The 27,571-nt window shown below is 45.9% G+C and overlaps 1 protein-coding gene across 2 annotated transcripts; it reads left to right on the forward strand.

The window, feature by feature from the left end:
• The first annotated feature begins 7,014 nt into the window (after nucleotides 1-7,014).
• LOC127583061 (uncharacterized) lies at nucleotides 7,015-26,416 on the forward strand. Of its 2 annotated transcripts, XM_052038784.1 has the most exons (5): nucleotides 7,015-7,162; nucleotides 10,130-11,069; nucleotides 12,147-12,335; nucleotides 13,674-13,812; nucleotides 25,639-26,416. In XM_052038784.1, the coding sequence occupies exons 1-5, from the start codon at nucleotides 7,081-7,083 to the stop codon at nucleotides 25,687-25,689; spliced, it is 1,401 nt and encodes a 466-aa protein (XP_051894744.1). In that variant the 5' UTR covers nucleotides 7,015-7,080; the 3' UTR covers nucleotides 25,690-26,416. The 2 variants fall into 2 exon arrangements, with proteins under 2 accessions (XP_051894744.1, XP_051894746.1); XM_052038786.1 differs by lacking the exon at nucleotides 13,674-13,812.
• The last annotated feature ends 1,155 nt before the right edge of the window (nucleotides 26,417-27,571 follow it).

The raw sequence follows: 27,571 nt of genomic DNA on the forward strand, positions 1-27,571 counted from the left end.
TTCCTCTTTCCTGAAGTCCTTCCTAAACTCGTGGATTTTTCTTTGGAAAACTTCTGACTGAGAGCTGATCCCAAATGGCATACATTTCCAGCAGTACGTCCCAGAAGGTGAAGGGAAAGTAATGAAATATGGTGGCTGTTTATCGGATCAAACCCCTTTCAAACATCTACACTTACTGCCGTACGTCAGCGCCATGTGGGTGTGTAACTACAGTAGCGGATAATGCTCCCCTTTTATCTCTTTATTCTAGATTCTCAGGGTCTACACAGATCTGCAGTGATCCATCCTCCTCAGATATTGGCATTATTGAAGTGACCCAGGTGGTCAGAGTTGTTAAAGTGTTGTCCGCCTGGCTAGACTTTCCAGTTTATAGCCTCAAGCTGCAGGCACTCGATGAGGGACATACTGCACCAGATTGGCGGTTTCATCAAGTTTGATTCAGGGCACTCTGTTGAGTTGCCCATTTCCAGCACAAAACATCTGACGATACTTCACTAAACCCTCATTAGTAACTGGCTCATGGTTAGTTAAACCCTATATCATGGTCCCAGCAGAGTGTCCTATATCATTGTCACTATATCTGATAATATCCATGCTCAAACATGCCTCTCTCCCTAGTGGAGTCCTATCTCCCTGCTATCCAGAAGTGTATGGTCTAACTTGTATTTACAGCTGAACTAACAGTCAACTGGTCTCTGACAGGACGATGGGCCCTGCCATTAACTTTCCAGAATATGCAGTGGAATTAGATTACATTCAGCTCCCACTGATGCAAACAGGAAAGGCTGGTTATCTGAAAGTGCCAAATTCATTATTGAGTCCTGAGGGCTGTAATGTGCCCAGACAGCAGATGAGATGTTATTACTCAAGCTTACATTGGGCTTCACTCGATCGACGCGGGAGGCCAAGGTCAGATCGGTCAGAGTGGGAATGGCATGGAGAATGAAAGTGTCAGGTGACCGAAACTCAGAGTCACTCTTGCCAAATGAACAAAAATGTCCACCCAATCTGCATTTGGCATCTCCAGTGTAGAGGAGAGCGCACAGTGAGCACCAGAGACAGTACATTAGATTGGAAAGAGGTACAGGGGAATTGCTGTTTGAGCCACTGGACAAGTGGGAGTGAGGAACTTATGGAACAGCTGTTACATCTCCTGTGGTTATGTGGGAGGGTGCATGGGAAGGGGGGTGATGGAAGTGTCAGTCAGAGCAACAGCAACTTGTATAACTGCTCCCTGCTTGTCTTCCGGTCTGCTGCATATAAATACCAGCATCTCGTTAGTTCTTGATTATTTTCTGTATTATTCATGATATTGTAATGATTGATGAGCTTGAAGTCTCCTTCTCTCTCTCTCTTTCTGACGTATATACACACACACACACACGCACGCACGCACGCACGTACGCACGCACGCACGCACGCAGACATCATCGATCACAACCAGATCCAGATCTTCACAATGCAGGCCCAGCCCTGCCCTTTAATCTTTGGCCCCCTCCTTCACCCACAATATTGAGCCCCCACCCATTCTGATCAGAGTCTGCAATCAGTCCACATTCATAATGTAAAAAGAACATAAAAATTAGGAACTGGATTAGGCCCCTTAAATGAAAAACACGATGACGCTGGAGGAACTCAGCAGCCAGGCAGCATCCGTGGAGAAAAGCAGGCGGTCAACGTTTCAGGTCAGGACCCTTCTTCAGGACTGAAAATAGGAAAAGGGGAAGCCCAATATCCTATCTTCAGTCCTGAAGAAGGGTCCTGACCCGAAACGTTGACGGCCTGCTTTTCTCCACGGATGCTGCCTGGCCTGCTGAGTTCCTCCAGCATCATCGTGTTTTTCATCTAGATTCCAGCATCTGCAGTCCTTTGTTTCTCCAGGTCCCTTAAATCTTCTTCACCATTCGACAAAATCATGGCCAATCTACCTCAGTTCCCTTTTCCTGCCCCATTCCCAGATCCCTTAATCCCCTAATATCCAGAAACATACCAGTCTCTGTTTTGAATGCAATCAATGACTGAACCTCCATTGACCCCCAGTGTATAGAATTCCAGAGGTTCACTCCCTCTGGGTGAAGACGATTCTTTTCCTTTCAGCTCTCCCACTCGGAACAATCTGCGGCTGAATTACCTGATCTCTGACCAGGCCCTGTCCCTGGCCACCATCCCCTTCCTTCTGACCATGTACTGGATTGAATCACATTCCCCACTGCTTGGCCTGATTGCCCACCCCACCATCGGCTTCAGTTGGTGCCGCGCATCACCAACACCTCCACCCCAACCCCCTGCCCTCTGAACTCACCTCTGCCCTGGGTGGCACAGTTTCAGTGGTGGAAATGTGCAAGGCCTGCTTGGCAATACTGAGACCTTGCTACAAGTACCTGGTGCATCCATTGCGCTATGTTAGAATTTCGAGGCCCCTTGCAATACTGAGATCCTGTCGTATGATATGAGAAGTCCTGATTATCAATTGAGGCAATTGTGAACAAGGAGTCGATAGGGGCAGCACTGTAATGCAGCAGGAGGTGCCGCTTTCTCACACCTCCAGTGACCTGGGTTCAACCCTGACCTCCGGTCTTGTCTGTGTGGGGCTTGTAAATTTGCCCTTGTGATTGTGTGGATTTCCTCCCACATTTCCTCGCACTCCCTCTAAGTTTGCTGCTGACACTAAATTGGGCGGAAAAGCATATTGTGCAGAGGATGCGGAGAGTCTGCAGAGAGATATAGATAGGTTAAGTGAGTGGGCAAGGGTTTGGCAGATAGAGTACAATGTTGGTAAATGCGAGGTCATCCACTTTGGAAGGAAAAATAGAAGATCAGATTATTATTTAAATGGTGAAAGATTGAAGCATGCTGTTGCGTAGAGGGATTTGGGAGTACTGGTGCATGGATCACAAAAGTTTGGTTTGCAGGTGCAACAGGTTATCAAGAAGGCAAATGAAATGTTGGCCTTCATTGCTAGAGGGATTGAATTTAAGAGCAGGGAGGTTATGCTGCAACTGTACAGGGTACTGGTGAGGCCGCACCTGGAGTACTGCGTGCAGTTCTGGTCTCCTTACTTGAGGAAAGATATACTGGCTTTGGAGGCGGTGCAGAGGAGGTTCACCAGGTTGATTTCAGAGCTGAGGGGGTTAGCCTATGAGGAGAGGTTAAATCACCTGGGAACTACACTTGCTGGAATTCAGAAGAATGAGAGGGGATCTTATAGAAACATCTAAAATTATGAAAGGGATAGATAAGATAGAGGCAGGAAGGTTGTTTCCACTGGTAGCCGAGACTAGAACTAGGGGACATAGCCTCAAGATTTGGGGGAATAGATTTAGGACGGAGATGAGGAGGAACTGCTTTTCCCAGAGAGTAGTGAATCTGTGGAATTCTCTGCCCAGGGAAGGAGTAGAGGCTATCTCATTAAATATATTTATGACACAGTGAGATAGATTTTTGCATAGTAGGGGAATTAAGGGTGATGGGCAATAGGCAGGGAGGTGGATCTGAGTCCACGGACAGATCAGCCATGATCTTACTGAATGGCGGAGTGGGCTCAACAGGCCAGATGACCTACTCTACTCCGATTTCTTATGTTCTTATTCCAAACATGTGTGAGTTGGTAGATTGTAAATTGACCTTATTGCGGAGATGAGTGGTAGAATCTGGGGGGAGTTGGTTAGTGTGGGATTTGTGCAAATGGGTGCTTTTTCATCAGTACAGACTTGTTGGGCCAAAGGGCCTGTTTCAGTGCTGCGTGATTCTGTGACCCTGTGAGATTGTTTCTCCACCGTCAAAATCAAAAGGCTCAAAAGGGGGGATTGGTTGGGATGGAGGAAGAGATAAACCAGCTCTAATCCAAGGAACATTTTATTCCTTTTCCATGTTCTGGATAAATGGAAATTCACCCATTAACTCCCACCAATTAAATCTGAACATCACCATGGAGACACAAATTGCCTTCCAAATTCCTGAAACACCCTGCTGTTTGGCTGCTATTACAATATTGGTTTACGTCTATATAAAAGTCTATTAACTTAAGTACTTGTGTATAAGTAATTCCCATAAAGTTGCCAACAAAAATAAATCAAAATCAAAAAAACTGCATTTGCTGGAAATCTGAAATAAAAGTAGAAAAGGCTGGAAATACTCAGCAGGCCGGGCGGTATCTGTGGAGAGAGGAACAAGGTTAATGTTTCAGGGCTAAGACCCTTTGTCAGAACAAAAATAAATCAACTGCAGGGTTCTCCTTGGGGCCTGTCCCTCATGGAGGAGACCCACTTATGTGACAGTGGGAGCCCAGCTTGACTACTCAGGAAGAAGTCCCACAGAATGTCCCAGAGATTGTGAATGAGTGCTTCCCATCTGTCAGACCCCAGCTGAGCTGTAGCCTGAAGCAGAATCTTCCACTGCCAGACACGTCATGGCCAACAAGCTCGGGGAAGTGGTGACAAAACTGTGCAGTCTGCAGGATATACTTCCAACTCAGAATAGACTGCAGCTTGGAAAATAATGAGGAAATAAAAGTTTATCAAAAGACTGATTGTGTTTAATGTGCTAGTAACACTTTCACATCTTTATTCAGGATTTGGTGCATGAAGTTTGCATAGCTGGAGGCTATTGGGCATGTGGTTTGGTGTAACTCAGCACATTATCCATGTTGGGTGCAATATTCAACCATGTATTCCAGGGACACAAACAGCCCTGGTCTCAAAACACAAAGCATGTCTGAACTCGGGGTTTGAAGATTGCTTGGATATCAGTTAAAGGGCCTGGCCTTACCTGGGCAGCTGTTCGAGATGTTAATCTTCCTCAAATAAGTTCCTTCCTTGATTTTGTTAATGGTCCTGTCCCCATCTCCCTACCAATGTCGTTGGTCCCCCACAATCACTTCCCCAACTCTACCCCCACACACATATATCCTGCCAGCCCCCAAACATTTCCTTCCTTTCTCCTGACCTGGCCATCTCCTATCACCTCCCTGAACAGTCATTGCTCTGGTTCCCTGGTCATCTTCAAGAACCCCAGCAAATCATCCACTTGCCCACCCCCGCCAGATCACCTCTGCAGTTGCATCCTCCCTGCGATTCCCTTCCCTACTCTTCCTCCACATTTGTTTACCTCCTCCCCACCACCAGCTCAGTCCTCCCTCCACTACCAAACGTCCAAGGTCCGTAACATGGGACAGGTCTCAAACACTGTAGTAGCTCTTACTCAGAGGTTAAACTCGCCAACACCAACCCCAGTTCAGCTCCTCCACCATTTCAGCTTTGGTGGGAGATTCAGGACAATAAACCTTCTCACATGATGCCTGGTGCAGCTTACTTTACCACATACAATAACTTGGGTCTGGATGAAGTGGAACATCACACAGCCTGGGACCTCACTCAAAGCTGGTGACCGCCTCTGTCTGTTGACTACCTGCTTTCTTAAGTAAGACAGCTTACCCTGCTGGCCATGTACTGATTCACTCCATACTCATCAAAATTCCAGAACTGCAGATCCACAGCTCACATTGATCACACTTTTGATTGGAAGTGGCCCTCGTTGGTCCTGCAACAAGTACTTTCATCGTTATTAAAGCAGGCCCGTGAATCATTCTGCACAGAGGGAGAATTCTTGCACTGTGTTCATGAACCTGATTTAAGAGTGATTCATTGCACAGTCTACACTTCCACTGGGTCAACATCAGGACCCAGCCCAGTTGGCTGACTTACGTTAAATCCCCTCTCTGCCCATCAGTAGAGCAAAGCTACTGAAATGATGCCAATCAAGATCAGAATTAAGTCTCTGCTAGGCCTTGATCTAGGTGAGCTAGTATCCTGAATGGTTGCATCATGACCTGGTGTGGCAATTCCAATGCACAGGAATGCAAGAGACTGCAGAAAGTTGTGGACACAGCCTGGTCTATCACTGGCAAAGCCCTTCCCACCATTGACAGTATCTACAGAAGGCACTGCCATAAGAAGGTGGCATCTATCATCAAGGATCCCCACCATCCCGGTCATGCCCTCTTCCCGCTGCTACTGTCAGGCCAGATGTACGGAAGTCTGAAGTGCCACACCACTAGGTTTGGGAACAGCTACATTCCTACAGCCATCAGGTTCTTGGATCAACCTGCACAACCCTAACCCTAACCTCAGCAACGGAAAACTACGGACCACCTCTTGCACCACCATGCACTTGTTTTCGACGGTGTCTTTGTTTTTTCCTGTGCTCAGGTCTTGCCTCTGCACAGACTTTTTTTTCACTGCATGATATATTTTATGTATAATTTATGTATAGTTTATATTCTGTATGTTATCTGCACCTATCTGTCTGTGATGCTGCTGCAAGCAAACTTTTAATTGTTCTGTACTTGTGCACATGACAATAAACTCAACATGACTTGATAACAACATTGATGCCATGTTCTTGTCCATGAGATTACAGTTCAGAGTTGATCCATAGTTCTCTGCCTCCAATTATCTTTTACAAGGAAAATGCTATTGCTCCTTGAACTTTTCTGTGTCTGGACCTTTTTCTATTACACAGCGAGTTTCATGAGTGTTGCAGTCACTCAGGCAATTAGGGCTGGGATTTCAATGGATAAAATTGTCCAAACTGTGCATGGAACATGGGGTCCAATCCCATGTGGGACTGGGTCAGTCCCATCCAGGTGAGGATGGGGTTAAATCTCTTACTTGACATGGTAGTGCTTTGAACTAAGTAAATTAGCGGCAAGTTCACAAATAAAAAAATGTTGTCACTTTGTCTGAAGAAAGTTGGCACCTTAATTCTTCATTTACTATCCTTGGTGTAATATCAAGCACAGGGCAGAGAAGTGGAGCTCACTGAATCACCAAGCGGCTGATTGGAATGGGAAGAGTTAAGTTGCAGTCACATTGAAGTGAATATAGTAATAACAGCAAACATGCAGTATGTATCCAATTATTCCAGCAGCGTGCCAGCAACCACATCATAGACTTGCTGTCGACTCAGTGCCACGAGACGCAGAAAAGGCAGCAGCACTTGTATGTGAGTGTAAAACTGCTTGGGCTCAACATGACTCGTGGGTTAGAAGGATTCAAGTAAAAATAGCATCTCCGAGAACTCATGGTGCAACCAGTGGTTCAGTACAACTTTGACAGAAAATCTCAGATGTTTCGCCTGATGATGGTCTTCCTCCTTCTCAAAGGTAAGAGTCAGCCTCTCCTCTTCTAGACGTTCTAGCTGGCTGTTTCAGATCCCTGAACCATTGGATGCTTTGCCTCATCACTGGCTTTTTAACTCGCACTCATTCTCAATGTTATTCTGACACTGCGACGGACAAATGGACAGTCTTATAGGTCCCAGAGGGTGAAAACTATTCTGAAGTTTTGCTTGAAATGTCAGAGTTAAAAGTACTTACATTGCTATAGTTCTTTTCAAACACAGATAATATCCTTTGATAGCTGAGTGAGTATTTTGAAATGTTGCCCCAATTTTACCACAGGAAATGCAGGAGCCAATTTATGCACAGCAAGATTCCATCAGCAGCAATTGACTGAATCGTTTAGTTTAGATGTTGATTGAAGAATGAATGTAGCTCTGGACAATGGGAGAACTCCGCTGCTCTTTGTTGACTATTACAGTTGGATCTTTTAATCCTACCCAATAAGGAAATAGACCTCAGTTTTCCTCAGATGGTAGACATTACCAGCAGCAGTGCCCGCAGCTCACTGTGTGGAATCCATGGCCAACTCTAGCCACACAAGTGGACCCTCCATGACTCAGGGTCAGATGACTGATGTTGGTCACCCAAACAACATCTCAGCAACTGCAGCAGTCACCCAACATTGCAACATCAACTCAATATCTCAGCACCATTGCAGTCACCCATCACTGCAGTGCTGCAGCAGAAAGTCAAACAGCTTTATACAAGCTCGGATTACCGTCACCTGCAGTGCGCAAAGCGGCTCGGAGAGTGTCCCAGCTCTTCAACAGTTAGACCTTCAACTGATCACCAGGTGTCTATGGCATCACCCTCGGTGACCCCTTGGCATCCTGACTCCCACCTTTGACACGTTGCTGTGGCACTGTCTGCCTGTCAGTCAGCCAACCCAGACCACTGCCACCCACTTTTTTTTCTTTTAAGTTCATTTATTGGGCAGGTCAGTGAGCCCAGCCCTCAGGGCTCCTCATAAGACATGAAATAAGTAAAAAATTAGAAGGTCTGACAACTGGATGATGCAGATAAACTGGATTTCTGAAAATCCTGGAATGATTCACTCATCGATCCAGTTGTGGGCACTATACTCCACGGTCTCCTCTGGTTTGAACCAAATCCTCCTGTGCACTTGGCACAATGTCACTCCCATGGGTGATATTCCTGCCAGGCTGAATGCAGAGTCTCCACCAAAGGTGCCAAGCTTGGTGCCAGCTGGATTGGTCCCCGCCCAGCATACCTCTGGACAGACTTCACCACATGCTGACGGAGTGAAGTCTGCTGCCCGGTGCTCAGATCCAGAGCTGCTTGTCTTGGCCACCACACTCGCAGGCAGTCCCCCCCGCAGAGAAACAGCTTCACTCCCCAGCCACTGCTTCCAATCTTTGACGAGTTGGACTGCTTAATGCATGTGGAAGACAGGAAGTAAGGGTGATTAGTTGATGCTTTCAAACAGCCAGGAACACTTGATTTATAAACTAATTTGGAATGTTTATTTTGTGTCTGTGGCCAGCTGGATATTGCAATATTGGTTGAAAGTGGGAAACTTATCATGTGAGTCTGTTGGGGAGAAGGAATAAAGCTGGGGTTACCGAAATTGTGTGAATTAGCTCCTCCGCAATAGCCAGGGCAGTAAGTGCTTGCGTGGTTACCCCCTGCTTCCTGCTCATCTTCCTCCCAATCCTCCTTCTCCTGTTCCCCAGCTTATCCTGACCAAGTCCCCTCATAAGGGGAGGTCGTGCAGTGTCCAAAGGACCACACACATCTTGGACACCTGATCGGTCAGCCTCCTCCAGAATAGTGCAGGCAGCAGAAGCATGCTTCTATCCTGCTATCCTGGGCCAGAAGGAATTTAAATTACTTACCAGCAGGTCTGTATGACCAACATATTGTTGGTGGTTTCCTTACTGGAACGCTGTACCCGGCCGTACTGGCTTACTTTCACCTCTCTCTCTGTCTTATTTTGATTGGCATTGTAACGATCATTGTGGGTGGATCACTCACTGAACCACGGCTATAATGGGTAACTTTTATCCATCAGCTGCTACTATTTGGCTTGTTGTGATGTAGACACAAATGAGTTACCAGATAGACTGGTGTTTGGACTGACAGATGTTGGTAACTGATGTTTAAGTAACCAAGCACAGAACAAGGTGCAAAATATAGTGAGAAACAGTGCTCTTATATTCTGGGTGCTGTTGGAGGTTCTGGATGAATCACTGGCCACATTGTCTGTATTCAGATCCAATTCCAGCACAAACACAGCTCTGAGTTCTGCTCTCTGGGACACAACTATTGCAGCTGTGTTAATAACTTTTGTTTCAAATGCTGTTGGTTGTGCTGCTGCCTAATGTCACCGGATACAATCTAGGGGAGCCTGCTGAGTTGTTGCTATTGAAAAGTCACAGACTGATTTGTGGTGTTACAGAGAGTAAGCTTATTATAGGGACGAAATTTTTTTAAATCTTCTTCCTGTGAACTGTGGAAATTTGATGGAAAGCTAATCTTAGTGCAGTAGCTGTTTTATACCCAGGGTAAAGGGTTATTGGATCTCTTTTGATGGTATTACTATTTTTCAGGAGAGTCACTGCCTTCAGCTATAGACCCCTGACTGGAATATAAACTAGACCCCACCTCACAGTCTGGATCAGTCCTCCCACACTTTCAGCTTGTATCAAAGGACCCTTCCCAATCCCAGAAATTTAAGGACTGCTCTTTCCAGAGATGGAATAGTTTCCAAAAATGACCAGTTCTTGTGACATTGTGAAGTGATTTCGTGAGTGAATTGGGCCTTGCCACACAATCATATCACACATTTGTAAATCTTTAACACAAGATCTATTTGGACAAATTGGAAATCTGGTTAAAGCCCCACTCTTAACATTAGTTATACTGTATTAATGGTAAACCATGGGAGATGTGTTCTAATCACGTATTTGGTATCGGAATGTTGAACAGGCAATGGAATCTCTACTGTTCCACATGAGCCGGCCTCTGACATTGGACTGAGACAAGCAGGAGATCATTCACTGGGGTCATCCTACCCCCTTCACCCTCAGTCCGTGGTGAAGCATCCCGCTGTTGACCATCCATATTTTGAAGATCCTCTCGTCTTTGACGCAAGTCCTCAGTTTGAAACCTTTGTTATTCACAAGTCACAAAGTGAAAGCAGGGATGCTACCCTTGAGATGTCCAACCCTGTCCCACATGATCTCACGGGAGATGGAGGCAGAGGCTATAACGAGGTTGGACAATCTGATGTATGTTGTTCTCTCGATTCTGGACTTTTAAGGAATTCTAATCCACCTCAAAATAACAGGTACTCAAAGTCAAATTCAAGTGTTCCCACTCCTACAAGCATTTCTCCTGGCAATGAAGTAGTAGAGGGGAGTGGTTTACATCACCTAGTGCCTGATCCAGAAGACACCAACCCTGGATCTCAAAGAATAATCAGTATGGAATTTGAAGTCACCACTCAAACATCCAGCAATATAGTTACCCCTTCTAGTGAAAATAAACAAGAATATCTGACTACATCGCACACACCAAGCACTCCTCTGGACCATGGCTGCATCCCAACAAAGTCTGATAATGCTCTGCAAAGAGGCTTGCCTTCATCTGATGGTGTCTCGACCAATAGCAGAATGATGAATGAGAATAACATGAATTCAGAGGGGACATCAAACACACCAATAGCAACATCTGAGCAACAAGAGCATTGGCCTATCCAGTTGACTGAACCAAATACAAACCAGAGCTCCAATGACTCCTGGGGTGTTTGCAAGCCAGGATATATCCATGAGAATGAATCCTGCTGGTCTGTTTGTGAAGTGATTCCTGATTATTGTTACAATGGAGGTGAATGTGGAGTCATAGAAAATGTTGGTGCGATTTGCAGGTAAGAAGAAGCCTTTTTAACTCAACTCTGTTCATAATTATCCTTTCTGCAAACCTTGTCCCAATGATCATTGTTTTAGGGTCATCTAGGGTTACTCCCTGATATCCCTCCTCTCATGTTTCCATCTCCGCAGTTGTCTCTACTACCCAGAGTCTGGAATATGTCAACAGTGAAGAACAAACCGTAAAATGGTAGATATTATTATCTCCAGAAATATCTGACCTAATCTCATATAATTTAAACCATACTAACCCGATCTAAGTTAATCCTTATTAGTCTGATCCAGACAAGGGAAGTCCAGCTGAATTGTGCCTCATCCAATTCAAACCCACAAAAATGTACTATTATCCTATCACTGCAATTTTTGGTTTACCAAGGATAGAGTCTGGCCATTTATCTGCCTCCAATAACCGTATGATTGCCTTTGTTACATTAATGGCCAAACCATTCACTTTGCTTAAATGGAAGGATCCAATACCCCCGACTACTTTTCGATGGTTCTCTCAAACTGTATCATGTCTAAACTTGGAAAAAATTAGGAGTGGTACTGTTGATCCTTCGCTTAAATTTGAGGAAGTTTGGAGTCCATTTATTCAATATTTTCACATGATGTAGATCCCCTTATAATAACCTTTCAATTTAGAGGAACGGAGTTGACAACATAATATTGTTCTCTTTCTATTGAGAAATTTTAGTCCAGTTTTTTTTTCTTTAGCTTAGTTTGGTTTGATATATTGTCTATAATTTTTCTTATTGTTTTGGGGATTTTTTTTTCTTTCTTTTATATTTTATAATAAATCTTTTTCTTTTACATTATATTCATTCACTAACAGGTCGTTGGATCTACAGATTTTTTTTATACTTTGTTGTTCTTTATGATTATCCATGTCATGATTGTTTTCCTGATCTCTTTGTATTACGTGTATAAACATTGATATATTAATCTGTATTAATTTGAAAACTAATAAAAAGATTGAAAAAGAAAGAAAAATGTACTATTAAACCTCAACGTTGCTAGATACTTTCAAATGTTAACCATTCATGGCTTCTCCTGTCTCTGTCTGTCTGTGTGATTAGGTGCAGTGCAAAGGATCACACCTGGTACAGAGGACAACGGTGCCAGACAGTCATCACTGAGGTCCAGCTAACGTGCATACTGATTGGTGCATCCCTGCTTGTTGCTCTTCTCTTCTTCGCTCTGATAGTGACCTTTGCCCTAAAGCTGCGCTCTCTAAAAAAAGCCCAGCAAAGATTTGACTCCAGAAGGTTGGTAACAAATTGCACTCTTCATTACCTATAAATAAAATTGCAAAGGATGCCAGTTATTAGAAGGCCATTGGTGTAGTCGAACATGTGATGGGATCTTTAGGCTCTGGCAGTGCTGACTAGGAATTCAGGCATATGTTGTCTTTGAACCTCCTGCAAACAGCTGGGGAGATAATGATTCTTCATGGTCAATGAATTGATGACCAGGTCGTTGACTGAAATCCAGGGAAGTTCCCTGTTGCAATCATGGGAATTTTGCTGTCCATGGGCTGACAGTGTCTCAGGTCAACATTGTATCCAAAGGGCCACACCCCTGCTCCCAGTGATGCCCTGGGATAACGTTAGATCCGTATTTGAACCTGACCCACAATCTTTGACCAGGAGACAAGTGCATTGACAGTTGAGCTAAACTGATATTTAAGTGGCTTGTGGATGGATGTGCTGTTTATGGGCCAAAGGGCCTGCTTTGGTGCTGTTGGACTCTTTCGAAACAAACTACAATTATCGTTGAAATCTGACCGTTTACAAAGTGTGCGAAATTTGATGACACTTTGCAAATTTATTGCAAATCGCATTCTAACGGGGCAAATTCTGAATCACGATTCTGTCGGTGGTATATGGGAAGATTTGTTTGTGGCTCTAAGACACAGGTCGAACGTTAATCCATGTTGTGTTCATTAATTACAACTTTAGCTAAAACTGACTCTTCCTATTTGCCTCAGCAGCCCCGACCTAGCGAGGGGTGGAATTAGTTCCTGCCTCTGCTCCTCATCCACTGCCCTCACTGGGACATAATCAGTAGGAGCTCTGGCAATAACTGGACTGGGCATTTCCCATTCTGGTTCAGGTACACACATGTGGAACTGTTCCTTTGGTGGGATTCAACGGCTCTGTGGAAGTGTGGAAATGTCCCCCAGCAAGAATTGGCACCCTTAGGAGATGAGGGGGAAATATGATGCCCCAGAAAGAGGTTTGATGTATTCTTCCCCATTGTGCCCAGCATGTGATGGGAGATGATTGGAGATATAAGTGGTGTGACACATCAGTACCTTGTCTGGGGCAGATCATTCCCATATTAGCGCACAGACAAATCAATCTCAGAAGCCAGCTGACCAATATTTTCTGCAACTATAGTTCCTTGTAACAAGTAGACAAATGTCCATACGACTTGTTTTTCCTTATTTAATGTAACCTTTCTTTTAATGCATTTGGTTTGAGAACCTTCCTGTTGCCTGGTTGACTTGACCGCTTGTGCTGTGTGCAAAGTACAGGCAGACAGGGAGGTGACTGGACCACTGGGCAAGGCTGGCCTTCTAACTTGTACTTTTGTTTATTCAGCAAGCTGTGGATTTCCTCGGGGCCCCAAGGAAACTCCTCTTTCACTTCTGAAATAAGTCAGCAGGGAAATCATTCCCCATTGGCTAGATGTAGCCCTGACACCCAATGCACGCCTGTCAGTGAGAAACACCTGACCCAGGTAATCACTTGCAGATTATATACTCTCTCTCAGTTCTTTCCTTTAAACTTTGTTTCCTTCTAGCTGTTATCTTTAACCTGTTTGTTTCATCTATTTTTAAATTGAGTTCAGGTCTAACAATGCCTTATTTTTAAATACTCATCCTTTTTCTCGGATCCCTGTACGGATTGGGCTCCCTATCTTTGTAGCCTGCTCCAACCCTATAACAAGATCTCCTGGTTGTTCCAATTCACTCCTGATATTCAGTACTCTGCCACTGGCTCCATGCCTTCAGCAGCCTGGAACAAAGTTTTGGAATTCTCGCCAGAACCTCCCACTTCCCTCGCTCTCTCTCATCTTTCAATATGCTTCTTGACACCTACCTCATGACCGAGGTTTTAATCAATGGGTTTGGACAAGAATACAAGACGACAAAAGCAGGAGTAGACCACTCAGCCCCTCAAGCACGCCCCGCCATTCAATGTGGCCGATCTATGCTGGCCTCAACTCCTCTTCTGTACCAGTTCCCCATAGCATCTACCACTGTCAAACGTTGTCTAGCAATCTCTTATTTGAGGAGAGCACTATTGATTATCTATAAGTGTCTTCTCCTGATAGCAATGGCACGTGGTTTGCAGATTTCTCTGAACCTTTATGAATGCTCAGAAGCTATCATTAGATTCTCTAACTCTCTCCTTCGTTCCTTCCAGCCCCCTACCCTGTGCATCCCATCGTGCTGAAAACATGACCCATCACCTATCTTCCGGGTTCTAACCTTCCAGACACTTTTGCTCTCTCCCTCCCTCCCTCAGACCCTTACTACTGTGTCCCTCACTCTCAGCATGGAGTCTTCAGTTCACTATTAATGGAGCAGGCACTAAAAAAACGTTTCCTTTTGCCTGTTCTGTGAATGGCAATGATCCACAGTGTGTGCACCTGATTGTTGCTCATGCTGTGTCAAACCATGTTCACCGGCAAACATTCTCCACAGGCGTCCACACTGTGACGGCTGGGTTTAAAAGGAAGAAACTTCCTCGCTCTCCTTAGGGCTAAAAAGCTGAAGGGATTCAATAGAACTGTTCGCAATCATGAAGAGAATGATAAACCAGGTGGGGAGAAATATCGTGAAGTTGGACGGTCCCTTAATATGAATGTAAAGCTCATGCTGCTCGGTTAGCTCATGGATATTCCTGCTGGTGGGATGTGAATACACTATGTCTCCTCCCCAGGGTTCTGTTCCTTTGAACTGTTCATAACCCGAATAGTTTGCAGGTTGGAAACGTGACCGTGAACTGAGTTCGCAGAAGATGCCTGCAGCTCTGCAGCAGCTGGCAGATCCATCCTGCCGGTCTCCTAAACGCTTGTTTGTAAGTGCTGGAGGACCTGTATTTGGATGCATTTCATATGAAAATGAAATTTGGAACAAAGTAGCATTCAGTGCTGCTTTAAACTATTAATGCTCCGGCCATGAGGGCCAGTGGCTCAGTAGGAGAAAACTACCAACCCATTCCAGTGCTCATTGACATCAGGGCTCCCGTCTTTCCACCACTGTCTCAGATGCCCTTGTGTTATTGCAGATCCTTCTCCACTAAGCCACAGTACCACTGGTGTGTGTGTGTGTGTGTGTGTGTGTGTGTGTGTGTGTGTGTGTGTGTGTGTGTGTGTGAGTGTGTGCGTGAGGGTGTGTGTGAGCATGTGTACATGCGTGTGAGCACGTGTGTGTGAGCGTGTGTGTGTATGTGTGTGAGCATGTGTGTGTGTGTCTGAGTGTGTGTGAGCGTGTGTGTGTCTGTGTGAGCGTGTGTGTGTGAGCGTGTGTGTGTGAGGGTGAGTGTGTGTGCATTGCACCAATCCTAATGGCTGTCAGGGGCCTTGTAGGGAAGGGAGTGTGTTTTTCACTTCATGGACTTGGATCTAAACACCTTGGGGAATAAGAGAGAATGCAGGAGATGTGTTGGGAGTTCCTGGAGGAGCCCAGAACTAAGATGAGTTATAAGTGACAGGAGGCAGCTGCTGAGATCCCCTCCAGCAGTGAGCCCATCTGCAGGTGGGAGCAGCATTGCAAGACATTCCATGACCTTACAAGTCAGTGCCAAACATTTTGAACTGGATCTCACAAACATTGTCTCCAAACACTCAGAACTTCACCACCCACAGCTCTGGACCTGAGCTCACAAACATCCCATTATGGCAGCTGCCCTTGACCACTCCTTACTGCTGCTCAGCAATTCAGGCAGCTCAAAGCGCACAGTACACACAGTCACGGCAACCGAAGAATGATAACCGTGTAGTCACAGCACTTCTGTCACTTGTCAGGGCAAAATAGAGGGGACCCTCCCAGTCTCAAAGGCTCACCAGGGTAGGGGAAGGCTCCTCATTAACACAGGCATTGGGGTCACATACAAGTCCATTGATTTTGCCAAGGAGATAATTTGCACAAGGTGTCATACTTCACTAGTCCCTGAGATGACGGGCGATACACAGGAACACTGATACCATGCAGGAGAGTCATGGACTTAAAACCTTACAGGCTTGACCTGTGCTGAGAATGGCAATTGTAGAGATGGTATTTATATCTCAGGTAAGGACAATTCAATCACAGCACTTCTTTGCGACTTTTTTTACTGCACTGAATGATTCTTCAACGAAGGGTGAAGAGCCCTCATGAGCGCAGCTACTGCTGATGGTGTCGTTTACCACTCAGACCCATTAGGACTGACTGGTTGTTTGAGGGAAGCTGGTCATTTATTTCCCACAGCTCTGTTACCATTGGATGTTCACCTGATGAAGGCTCAGACTCTCAGTAAAAGCTGATTCAATATAATGGCCAACCTTTACAAGCAGACTGGAGATTTTACTGTAGTCAAAAGTTAAAGCTTTCAGAAGATAAGATTTCTTTATTAGTCACATGTACATTGAAACACACAATGAAATGTATCTTTTTGCGTAGTGTTCTGGGGGCAGCCCCCAAGTGTCGCCATGCTTCCGGCGCCAACATAGCAGGCCCACAACTTCCTAACCCGTACGTCTTTGGGAATGTGGGAGGAAACCGGAGCACCCGGAGGAAACCCACGCAGACAGGGGGCAGAATCCTTCATGTTGAGTGTCAAATACCAGAGGGCATAGCTTTAAGGTGAGAGGGGGAATGTCCAAATGAGATGTGCGGGGCAAGTTTTTTCACGGAGAGTGGTTAGGTGCCTGGAACATGCCGTCCGGGGTTGCGGATGAGGTTTACGCTTGTTGAGTTGAACACCTAAAGTCAGTGATGTGATGGCGGTCGTCATTTCCCCAGATCTTGCCTCCTGCCTTTCTGTCTGGGTGTGGAGACCAGAGGAATGGTGCAGGGGATCCTCAACAGAGGTTCTGGGCCATCGAGTTGATGTCCACAGCAGATCCGGAGAGGGCCTCCTCTCTGCCACCCACTGTACCTGTTCGTCCACCTCTCCTCATCCTCCCCTCACTGCAGGTCCTCAGGCAACAACTGAACCTCCTGGTGGCAAGGGGGCAGGAGCAGATGACAAACATTCGGTTTTCTATGGAGAGTACTGCAGAGCGCACCTCATCAGGAGGACACCAATGATGTCTCCAGGAGTGCCTGGTTCTTTGGCATTCTGGTACGGTACCTGGATCATGGTGCCAGGAGCAGAATCCCTTACCCACAGAGCTCCAACCCTCCGTGCAGGGCAGCATTCAAAATACAGAGGGTGCCCCTACACCACCTCCATCACCTCCATCCAGGGACCCAAACAGTCCTTTCAGGTGAGACAGAGATTCACCTGCACCTCCCTTAATATCATCTACTGCATTTGGTGCTCCAAGTGTGGCCTCCTCTACACTGGTGAGACCAAACGCAGACCAGGTGACTGTTTCGCAGAACACCTGTGCTCCGTCCGTAACTGCGATCTGCATCTCCCCGTTGCCGGTCACTTCAACTCCCCCTCCCACACTATCACTGAGATGTCAGTCCTCGGCCTCCTCCACTGCCAGGAGAATTCCAAACGCAAACTGGAGGAACAGCACCTCACTCTCCATCTTGGAACCTTGCAGCCTGACGGCATGAACATTGAATTCTCCCACTTTAAGTAATCCCCACCCCCCACTTCCCCACAACACCCCCCCAACATGCTTCTTCTCTTCTTCCCTTTTCTAGCCTATTTTTACTCTCTTTGACCCATCCCCTGGTGGATCTGCTCTCCCCTCCTCCCCCGCACCTGCCCATCACTATCTCTTACCTGCATCTACCTATCACCACCCTGTGCCCACCCCACCTCCCCTCTTTTGTCCACCTACCACTGCTCTGTTTTTCCCTCCTATATATTGGGCTTCCCCTTTTCCTATCTTCAGTCCTGAAGAAGGGTCCTGACCCGAAACGTTGACCGCCTGCTTTTCTCCACGGATGCTGCCTGGCCTTGCTGAGTTCCTCCAGCATCAGAGTGTTTTTCATCTAGATTCCAGCATCTGCGGTCCTTTGTTTCTACAGAAGGTAATGCCGACTGATCAAGAAGCAAAGGCCCATGTGACCTTCCTGGTAAATATTAGAACATAGAACATAGGTCATAGAACATAGAACAATACAGCACAAGAACAGGCCCTTCAGCCCACAATGTTGCGGTGAACTAATTAAGCTAATGACACCCAATCCCTTCTGCCCGCACATGGTCCAGATCTCTCCATTCTCTGCATACTTACATGCCTATTTAAGAGTCTGTTAAACGCCTCTATCATATCTGCTGCGCATTCCAGGCTCCCACCACTCTCTGGGTAAAAAAATTGCCCTGCATTTTTCCTTTGAACTTACCTCCTCTCACCTTAAATGCATGCCCTCTAGTATTAGACATTTTGACCCTGGGAAAAAATTACCGGCTGTCTACCTACGCCCCTCATAACTTTATGAAGTTCTAACGGGTCTTCCTTCAGCCTCTGCTTCTCCAGAGAAAACAGACCTAGTTTGTCCAACCTCTCCTCATAGCACATGCCCCCCCATCCAGGCAGCATCCTGATAAACCTCTTCTGCACCTGCTCCAAAGCCTCCATGTCCTTCTATAATGGGGCAACCAGAATTGAATTGCAATACTCCAGATCCGGCCTAACCAGAATTATATAAAGCTGCAACGTAACTTCCTGACTCTTGAATTCAATGTCTTGACTAATAAAGGCAGGCATGCCACACGCCTTCTTTACCGCCCTGTCGACTTGTGTGGCCACTTTCAGGGAGCTGTGGACTCGGACCCTAACAGTTCAAGCTGGATCCCAAACAGTCCACTCTTGGACCACTACTGAGGTGGTGGCACAAGGTAAGCCACAAACCGATGTTCATGAGAAATTTCTTCTCTGTGTCGACCATGAGTGGTAGGCTCAGGGAGTGAGGTCCCTCGATCTCTGAGTTCTCTGGGTTCGGAAGGTGGATCCAATCCCTCAGTGTGTTCACCTGTAGGTGACTGAGGAGAACTGCAGATCGTTTCACCCTCAGGAAGCCAGCGCCCCTGCCAACTCTTAATGCCCGCTCAGCGGGACAGCCACTGCTGAAGGAAGAGGAGGCAAGTTCCCTTTGCTGTGAGTAGAAAGAAACGGTACCTTCCTAACACTGCAGTGCCTGGTGAACCAGGGAGCTCGGTGTAGCCAAACCACCACTGCCAGGGCAAACATAGGGTCAGGGAGTTCAAGGTGAGAGTGACCTCACTGTGTAAGCTCAGGCATGGGGCTGTGGTTTGGAGCCCACTGGCAGAGATCACCAATCTCTTCTCACTGACTCCAGAAAACCTGGCTCCATTGGGATCCGGAGTCTGGCTTCCTGAACGTGCTGTGGGGATGGTGTCTGCAGGTGAGAGCCCTCCGCCCCCCCTTCCACAGTGATGGCCTGCCTCTGACATCTGTGTCTACCTCCAGCTCCCAGTGGCAGCACCACAAGAGCAGCCACGAGCAAAGAGGTAAAAGACGGAAAAATGGCAGTGCCCCAGAGTGGCCACTTCCCTAAATCACACACCTGGGACAAATGGAGCATCATGTAAAGGTGCTTCCTTGTGAAGCAGTGAAACACGGCCCAGTCACATCAGGCAAAACCCAAATCATCCTTCTCACCCAACACCTACCGTGCAGCGCAAACAACGTGCTTCCTGCAGAATAACCTTGTCTTCAGGATTTACAAACTGATTTTCTATCATTTCCAGGTGAGGGGGGAGGGTGTCGCTAATTAGGGAACAGAACGTCAAAATAATTGGCGAATCTATTGGAGAGGCAACAGGAGAATTTTATTTTCTACTCAATGAGTCACTTGACCTGGAATGCAGTGTCTGAAGAGGCAGTGGAAGAAGATGCAACTATAACTTCCAAAAGGAAATTGGATTCATTATTGAAAAAGTGAAGTGTATGATGCTCTGGGGACTAATTAGGTTGATCAAGTCAATCTACCTGAGCTGAACTGCTCCTTATCTGCAGCCGTTGTGTTCTGATGTTTCTGCCTGCAAAAATGGTTTCTTCCTATTTATTCTATCAAAACCATTCATGATTTTGATTGCCTTAACTATATTTCAACATATTCTTCTCTGCTTTAACAATCCCGATGTCTCCATCCTCTGTATAACTGAAGTCAGTCATCCCTTGTGCCATTCCACTGAATGTGCTGTGTCCTCTCATGCTTTCTTCATTAAATGTGACATACAGAATTAGATACCAGCTCTGGGCACCATAATTCCAGGACCCATGTCTCAAACCAGAGTTTTAGAACAGCTTTAACTTCCGTGCTTTGTATTTTATGGCTTTTTTGTTATAATCTTGCTGCTTCTTCCTGTTACATTCCAAGATTTCAAGGCACAAAACCTCTGGACTCCCTATTACTGCACGTTTATATAGTCCTAACATGGACGGTAGCCTAAGAGGAGAAGGGAGTAAACTGAATGAGAAGGAATAGGAAATCCAAGCTCCTCCAGTCTCTTAAGTCAAGTCCAAGTTGAGTTTATTGTCATGTGCACAAGTACAGTGAGGTACAGGTCCAATGAAAAACGTGCTTACAGCACTTATTTCAGACAACACATAGAAAATAAATTATACATAAATTACACAAGAAAATGAAGAGGAAAGAAAGAGACTGTGCAAAACAAGACATCAGTGCAAAAAAGAAAAAACACACTGGGCTTGTATGTTATGGTCAGTTGGCAGTCTGAGTCTGGAATCTATTCAAAGTATGGAGCTTCTAATCCTGGCTGACTCTCCAATGATTGTCCCTTCAGATGAGGTCCTGTCCAGTTTAGAAGGTCAGGTGAAGCAAACTATCCCTCACCATGAAACTCACCAAATGCCGGGCAACGAGCCTGATGGCGCAGATGGCAGCTGCTGTACCAGTGCTCTGCAGTGTGGGAGCACAGAATGGGCTGGATCTCTGGTGTGGTGAACCTGACCTCCTGTTCCACCCTGGGACACTGCGCTGAGTGATCCTACAAGGTACTGAATAGGGGACAGTACACACTTTGTATCTGACCCCTCAGCTTTCTGTCAGGTGATGATAGCACAGGAGACAACCTGGGCCAGAGCAGGTACATCCCACTCTGCTTGTTAGAAACTCCTCACCTCCTGGCCCGACAATGAAATCTTAGGCTTCCTCCAAAGCAGACTCAGCCCCCAGCCCTCGCTTCACCATCTCTGCTGCTAAACCCCTTCCCTCAATCCCCACACTACCAGCTCATTCATGTGACTCCCATGAGAATGCCTTGGCAGCCAACATTTACATCTGCATAATGTTGGTCCGTTGGCTCTGAGACACATTACTTCCTGCCAGCTTTGCAAATTGCCTGGATAACTTACACAAGGCTCTGGAATGAAAATAGCTGGACCTCATTTCTGGAGTGGTGAGTGACTTTCAATCAGAGAAAACCCCACATAGTCCTGACATACTTGAACCAAAACAGATCACAATGACTTAAAGATCATTAACCTGAAACACTGACCCTACTTTCTCTCTTTACAGATGTTACCTGACCTGTTGAGTATTTCCAGCATTTTATTTCAGACTTCCACCATCTGCAGTGTTTTGCTTTCACACAATAATTTGAACCAGGTTCAAGACTACATTTCACTTTTCAGCATTAATATCATTCATGATAATTATATTCAGATTTAATTTTAAGTTTCAGAATCACAATGGAATTATTTTAAAGCAAAACAAGCTGAGATGTAAGGATTTAGAAGATCTTTCACATCTGGAAGGCTTCCCAGAACATTGCACAGATAACTCCGAGCTTTTAGAGAGTCAAACTGCATTGAAATAGGTCCTTCAGGTCTCCGAGTCTGTGCTGCCCATCAAGTGCCCACTTACACTAACCACATCCCATTTTATTCCCCTCAACTCCCCTGAGATTCCAGCACTCACCTACACACTAGGGGCAACTTAACGGGGCACCTGGAAGAAACGGACACCGGTCAGAGGGAGAACGCGCAAACTCCGCACAAGTAGCACTGGAGGTTAGGACTGAACCCGGCTCACTGGGGTTATGAGGCAGCAGCTCCATCAGCTGCGCTAATGTGCCATCCCAAATTCCGAAGGCAGTGTGTAGGGCAGGTTTCTAGCTATGTTCTCTGAGAGCTCTTCTACCAGTGTGCACCATCCTCCAGAGAATGGGGTCACCTGCAGGCTCGTCTGGTTTGCAACATGTTTCTGAATCCCAGAGACTTGGGCCATATTTGATTGTTGCTGTTGTCCGGGGGTGGTGGGTGAAAGAAAATAAGAAAAAATGCTGATGTTGGAAATCTGAAGTAAAAAACAGAAAATGCTGGAAACACTCAGCAGGTCAGGCAAGCTCCCAGGTTTTGTAGGAATGGCTGGCAGTGGATGCCATTGTCTCTGGCATTCTTGCATCTATATCCCCAAATGTTAAGTCTTTTCCAGACCTGCTCCGGTGTTGGACCCCTCCAGCAGCCCAGAGGTGGAGCTGGAAGCTGCAACAATTCTCCAGCAGTTGCTCCAGGGAATCAAGTCTCCCCATTCGGTGAACGGAGAGGCAAGGCAGGGGAATCAAAGTATTCAGTGTATGCATGAATGTTTTTAATTCAGTGATTTCAACTGTTCTACTTTTTGTTTGTTATATTAAATTGCCCATCTTTAATTGTCTGATTTTAAATGTTTCTGGATGTCTAAGATTCAGAAACACTCAGCTTTTTGACGAGGTTTACAGCTCACTAACCCTAGGGAAGTGGCTTAGCTGCCTGGCAATGCCTTTTTCCACCTGTTTTATGGTTGTGGCATGTTTCAAATCCCCACCCCTGCCAAAACCACAACAGCAATTACCTGCTCAAGGCCCCTCATACAGATCTGTCGCTGCCAACCTCAAGGCAAGTTGGCAGCCTCCATTGGGGCAAGTAAGGATACGGTGTTCATTTTCAGTTTGGCAACCTGTGATCAGAGGGGTTTCACAGGGATCAGTGCTGGGACTCAAGCTCTCTGTGTACAATATAGTTGATGATTTAGAGGAAGGGTTTGCATGCTCTGTAGCCAGATTTTCAGATGATGCAAAAGTTTGTGGGAAGACAAATTGTGAGGAGTTTAAACAAAGAGTTTATAGCGAGATATTGACAGGTTAATAGGCAAAAGGTGTACGACTATGAACATGTGAAGCTATTCACTATGGAGGGAAGAATGATAAAACAGATTACTACAGTATATAAATGGAGAAGATTGCAGAAAGCTGCAGCACAAAAGGATTTGGGCGTCTGCTACATGAAACACGGGCAAGGTGTGTCAGGTATTCAGGAAGGTTAATGGAATGCTGGCTTTTTTTTTCAAAGGTGTTAGAATATAAAAGTAAGGAAGTCTCACAGAAAACTTTTCAAGGCACTAGTGAGGTCACATCTAAAGTACTGTGTGCAGGTTTGGTCCCCTTATTTAAAAGATATTACCACAGGAGGCAGTTCAGAGAAAGTTCACCAGGACAATCCCTGGCATGGAGAGATTGTCTTGTGAGGGAAGTTTGAACAGATTGACCTGAACTCTTTGGAGCTGGGAAGATGAGAGAATGATCTCACTGACAGGGGTAAGTGCTGGGGGGATCATTCCCTTCTGGTGAGTCTCGGACAAGAAGGCATTGTCTGAGCTCAAGGGGTCCCTATTTCAGACTGAGATGAGGAAGAATATTTTTGCTCAAAGGGTTGTGTCTGTGGAATCTCTTGTCCCAAAAAGTTGTGGAGGCTAAATCCTTGAATTTGTTTGAAGGTGAGATAGGTTTTAAATCAGTAAGAGAACCAAGAATCATGGGGAGAGGGTGGAAAGTGGACTTGAGGGAGGTTGGATCAGCCATAATCTATTGGATGACACAAGAGGCTTGTGTGCTGATTGACCCAGTCCTGCTCTTATTTCTTATCATCTCATGATCTTTTCCAGTGAAACAAAATCCTCTTACCATTAGAAATCTACTTTCATTGAATAACCTCCTCAAGGCTAAAGATGTAGGGTTGTAATTTGTCCCTGGTGACTATGGAAATAGCTGAAACCAAGTTTTGAAGACTTAATATAACTCACAGTGCAATGCGCAATGACAAATATCTACCCCTCGTAGATAGCTGTGGTTGAGTGGAGAGATGTGGATCGATGGAGACTGAGGAACAGCTGATGGGAGAGGAACTGAGGATGCCTGGTTTTCAATGCTGTTATTCAACAATGAAACCACGCAGCAGTTGGGCAACAATGCTGGAACTCCTGAACTTGCTCTCAACAACTGGGTGTGGATGCTTCAGCTCAGTTATTATACTCAGGATCGGGACCGGATGACGTTTTAGGGAGGAGTATTACACAACAGGACTCAAATCCAGTTACTGCAGTTGAGGTGTAGGTTAACCACGACTACTGAAACCTTCTCAAGATCTGCTCTTCCTTTGACAAAGGGCAAGGATGACCGTAGCTGAGGGAGTGGCACAGGGTGAGAGTGACCAGCCCTCAGAGAGCGGCACAGGTCCTGTGTGACCTGATGTAGATAAGATATCTGTATTAGTCACATGTACATCGAAACACACAGTGAAATGCATCTTTTGCGTAGTGTTCTGGGGGCAGCCCTCAAGTGTCGCCACGCTTCCGGCGCCAACATGGCATGCCAACTTCCTAACCCGTACGTCTTTGGAATGTGGGTGGAAACCGGAGCACCCGGAGGAAACCCACGCCGTCACGGGGAAAACGTACAAACTCCTCACAGACAGTGGCCGGAATTGAACCCGGGTCTCTGGTGCTGTAATAGCGTCACACTAACCGCTACACTACTGTGCCTGCCCCTAGGGGGTGAGATAGTGTGAGTGTAACCACCCCTGATGAGGAGGAGATGCAGGTGTGAGAGCAACCAGTAGCGAGGTGCTGGCACAAGGGAAGCACAGGCAACCTGAGGGATTGGCACAGGGCAAGAATCAGAACCAGGTTTATCATCACTGACATATGTCGTGAAATGTGTTGTTTTGTGGCAGCAGTACAGTGCAAGACATAAAAATGACTACGTTACAAAAATAAATAAAAAGTGCAAAAGAGAATAATGAGGCAGTGTTCATGGACCGTTCAGAAATCTGATGGCGGAGGGGAAGAAGCTGTTCCTGAAACATTGAGTGTGGACCTTCAGGCTCCTGTACCTCCTCCCCGATGGTAATAACATGAAGAGGACATGTCTCGGGTGGTGAGGGTCCTTAATGATGGATGGTGCCTTCTTGAGGCACCGCCTCTTGAAGTGGTAGCACAAGGGAAGCGTGGCCTGCCTCGAACAGATGGACACACAGCTGGTTGTTAGGTTCACATTGTAGGCCACCCAGTGCAATGTTAAGTTTGGATTTCACCGCCTGGAGAAAATGTCAGTGATCCCTCTGATTCTGTTTGTCTTTCTCACACAGGCTGATTACAATTCTTGCATTCTTTGGCGAACGGAACGGACGGCAGTTTGAAGGTCAGCAGCAAATGAGGGTGTGAGGCTCTGCTTCAAGTAAATCAACCAATGCGGAAGATAAAACGTTGAGACCAATGGATCAGTATCCCCTCAAGGGAGGAGGGACAGAACAATGTTTGTAAGTGTACCTCTGAGTGGTTTTCGGCTTTGGATTCTTTGGTGAAGAAACTAAACGTTCATCCCTTCCAGCACCATCACACTGTGGCTACAGTGTGCACCATCTACGAAATCCAGGACAGTTACTTACCCAGGTTACTCCAGCAGCACCACTTAAAACCTCTACCACCAAGAGGGGCAAGGTTAGCAGTTGCATGGGACCACCACCACTTGCAGGATCCCCTCCAAGCTGCACACCATCCTGACTTGGGAATTTATAGCCATTCCTTCATCGTCACAGAGTCTAAATCCTGGAACGCCCTTCTTAACACCACTGTGGGAGCAGCTTCCCCAGAAGGACGGCAGCCGACTAAGGAGATGGCTCACAATCACCTTCTCAAGGACAATGTTTTGGCCGTGTTTATGACTCCCTCTGTCTTCATAAGAATTTAAAGTCACAACGAGAGAAGAATGTGACAAATCTTTTGTGTCAATTCATTATTGCTTTATTACTCTTGTTCACTTTATTCATACCTGTAAGACCCTGTTGGATCCTCTGTAACGGCTTTATCTACCTGTATGTGAGTTATTTGAAATGGTTAGACCTCTGTTCAGTGAAAAATCAGGAAAAAAAACTGCAGATGCTGGAAATCTGAAATAAAAAACAGAAAATGTTGGAAGTGCTCAGCAGGTCAGACCACATCTGTGGGAAGAGAAACAGAGCTCTCTTTTGTCTCTTTTCCAGTTTTGACAAGAGGTCTTGCACCAGACAGATGTGGCCTAACCTGCGAAGTATTTCCAGCATTTCTGTAAACCTCTGTTCATCCTTCTCTCGGTCTCTTTTCATTGACCCTATTCCCCAATACATGTTCACTCCCAAACGGAATGATCTCATTTAAAATTCCATCCATTCTATTGACCTGAATCACAGAATAATTACAGCACAGAAGGAAGCCATTCATCACACTGGCTGTGTCAGTGTAATCTAACCAGTTTTACTCCTGTACCCTCTCCCCATCGTCCTACAAACACTTTCCAGGCAGTGTCCCAAAGATCTTCATGTCCTTCCATTATTTAGTTCCTTTTAGTCTTGCACCTACAGTAAAGGAATGTGCTCCAGGCCTCAAATGATTGGTATATACCGAGAAGAAGATGACTGGACCCAACATTGCCCCAGGGTCCATGGTCCTCCAGATACCCTTGTACCCTAACTGCTCAACTAATAGAAAAGATCTGTCCTGACTGCTACAATCCTTGAATCATATGTCTTGTTCTTAAAATGCCTCCAATGAGGCACCTTATCGATTGCCACCTGAAAATCCATACATACAAACTTTGCTACATTTGTTCATCCATCCAATCACTTCCACATTTTTCGGCTCATCTTACTTTTAACAAATTTATGTTCGTCTTTGACTGCCCCATCCACCTGAGTCCTTAGTAATCTTTTTTTCCTGAATTCTGGATTTAAAGTGAATCGCATTATGCTCAGCTTCTGTGTTGCTGGATCTGGAGTGCTCCAGGGAAGTGGAGAGCATTCATCACACTCCCGACGTGTGCCTCCGAGATGGTGAAATGGTGTGTCAGGAATTGAGTCACCACCATAGGACTCCTGCCTCTTTATCTGCACCTGTTGCCAGAGTATTTAGATGGCTGGTTGATTTACATTTCCAGTTCATTGTGACAGGTGTGATGTTGAGAGTGGGGTATCTGTGGTGGTGCAGTTTGTGGGATTTAGGGCCAGGAGGGGGGAAGGTGTAGTGTGGGCATTGTTTAGAGAGGCC

This window comes from Pristis pectinata, chromosome 25, assembly GCF_009764475.1.
Source record: "Pristis pectinata isolate sPriPec2 chromosome 25, sPriPec2.1.pri, whole genome shotgun sequence".
Classification (NCBI taxonomy): Eukaryota; Metazoa; Chordata; class Chondrichthyes; order Rhinopristiformes; family Pristidae; genus Pristis; species Pristis pectinata.

Bases quoted from the DNA above. Each gene is read 5' to 3' on its own strand.
- LOC127583061 (XM_052038784.1), top strand. From the start codon at position 7,081: ATGGTGCAACCAGTGGTTCAGTACAACTTTGACAGAAAATCTCAGATG. The intron at 12,336-13,673 runs GTTGGTAACAAA...TTGTTTATTCAG, and splicing joins CAAAGATTTGACTCCAGAAG to CAAGCTGTGGATTTCCTCGG. The intron at 13,813-25,638 runs GTAATCACTTGC...TTTCTCACACAG, and splicing joins GTGAGAAACACCTGACCCAG to GCTGATTACAATTCTTGCAT.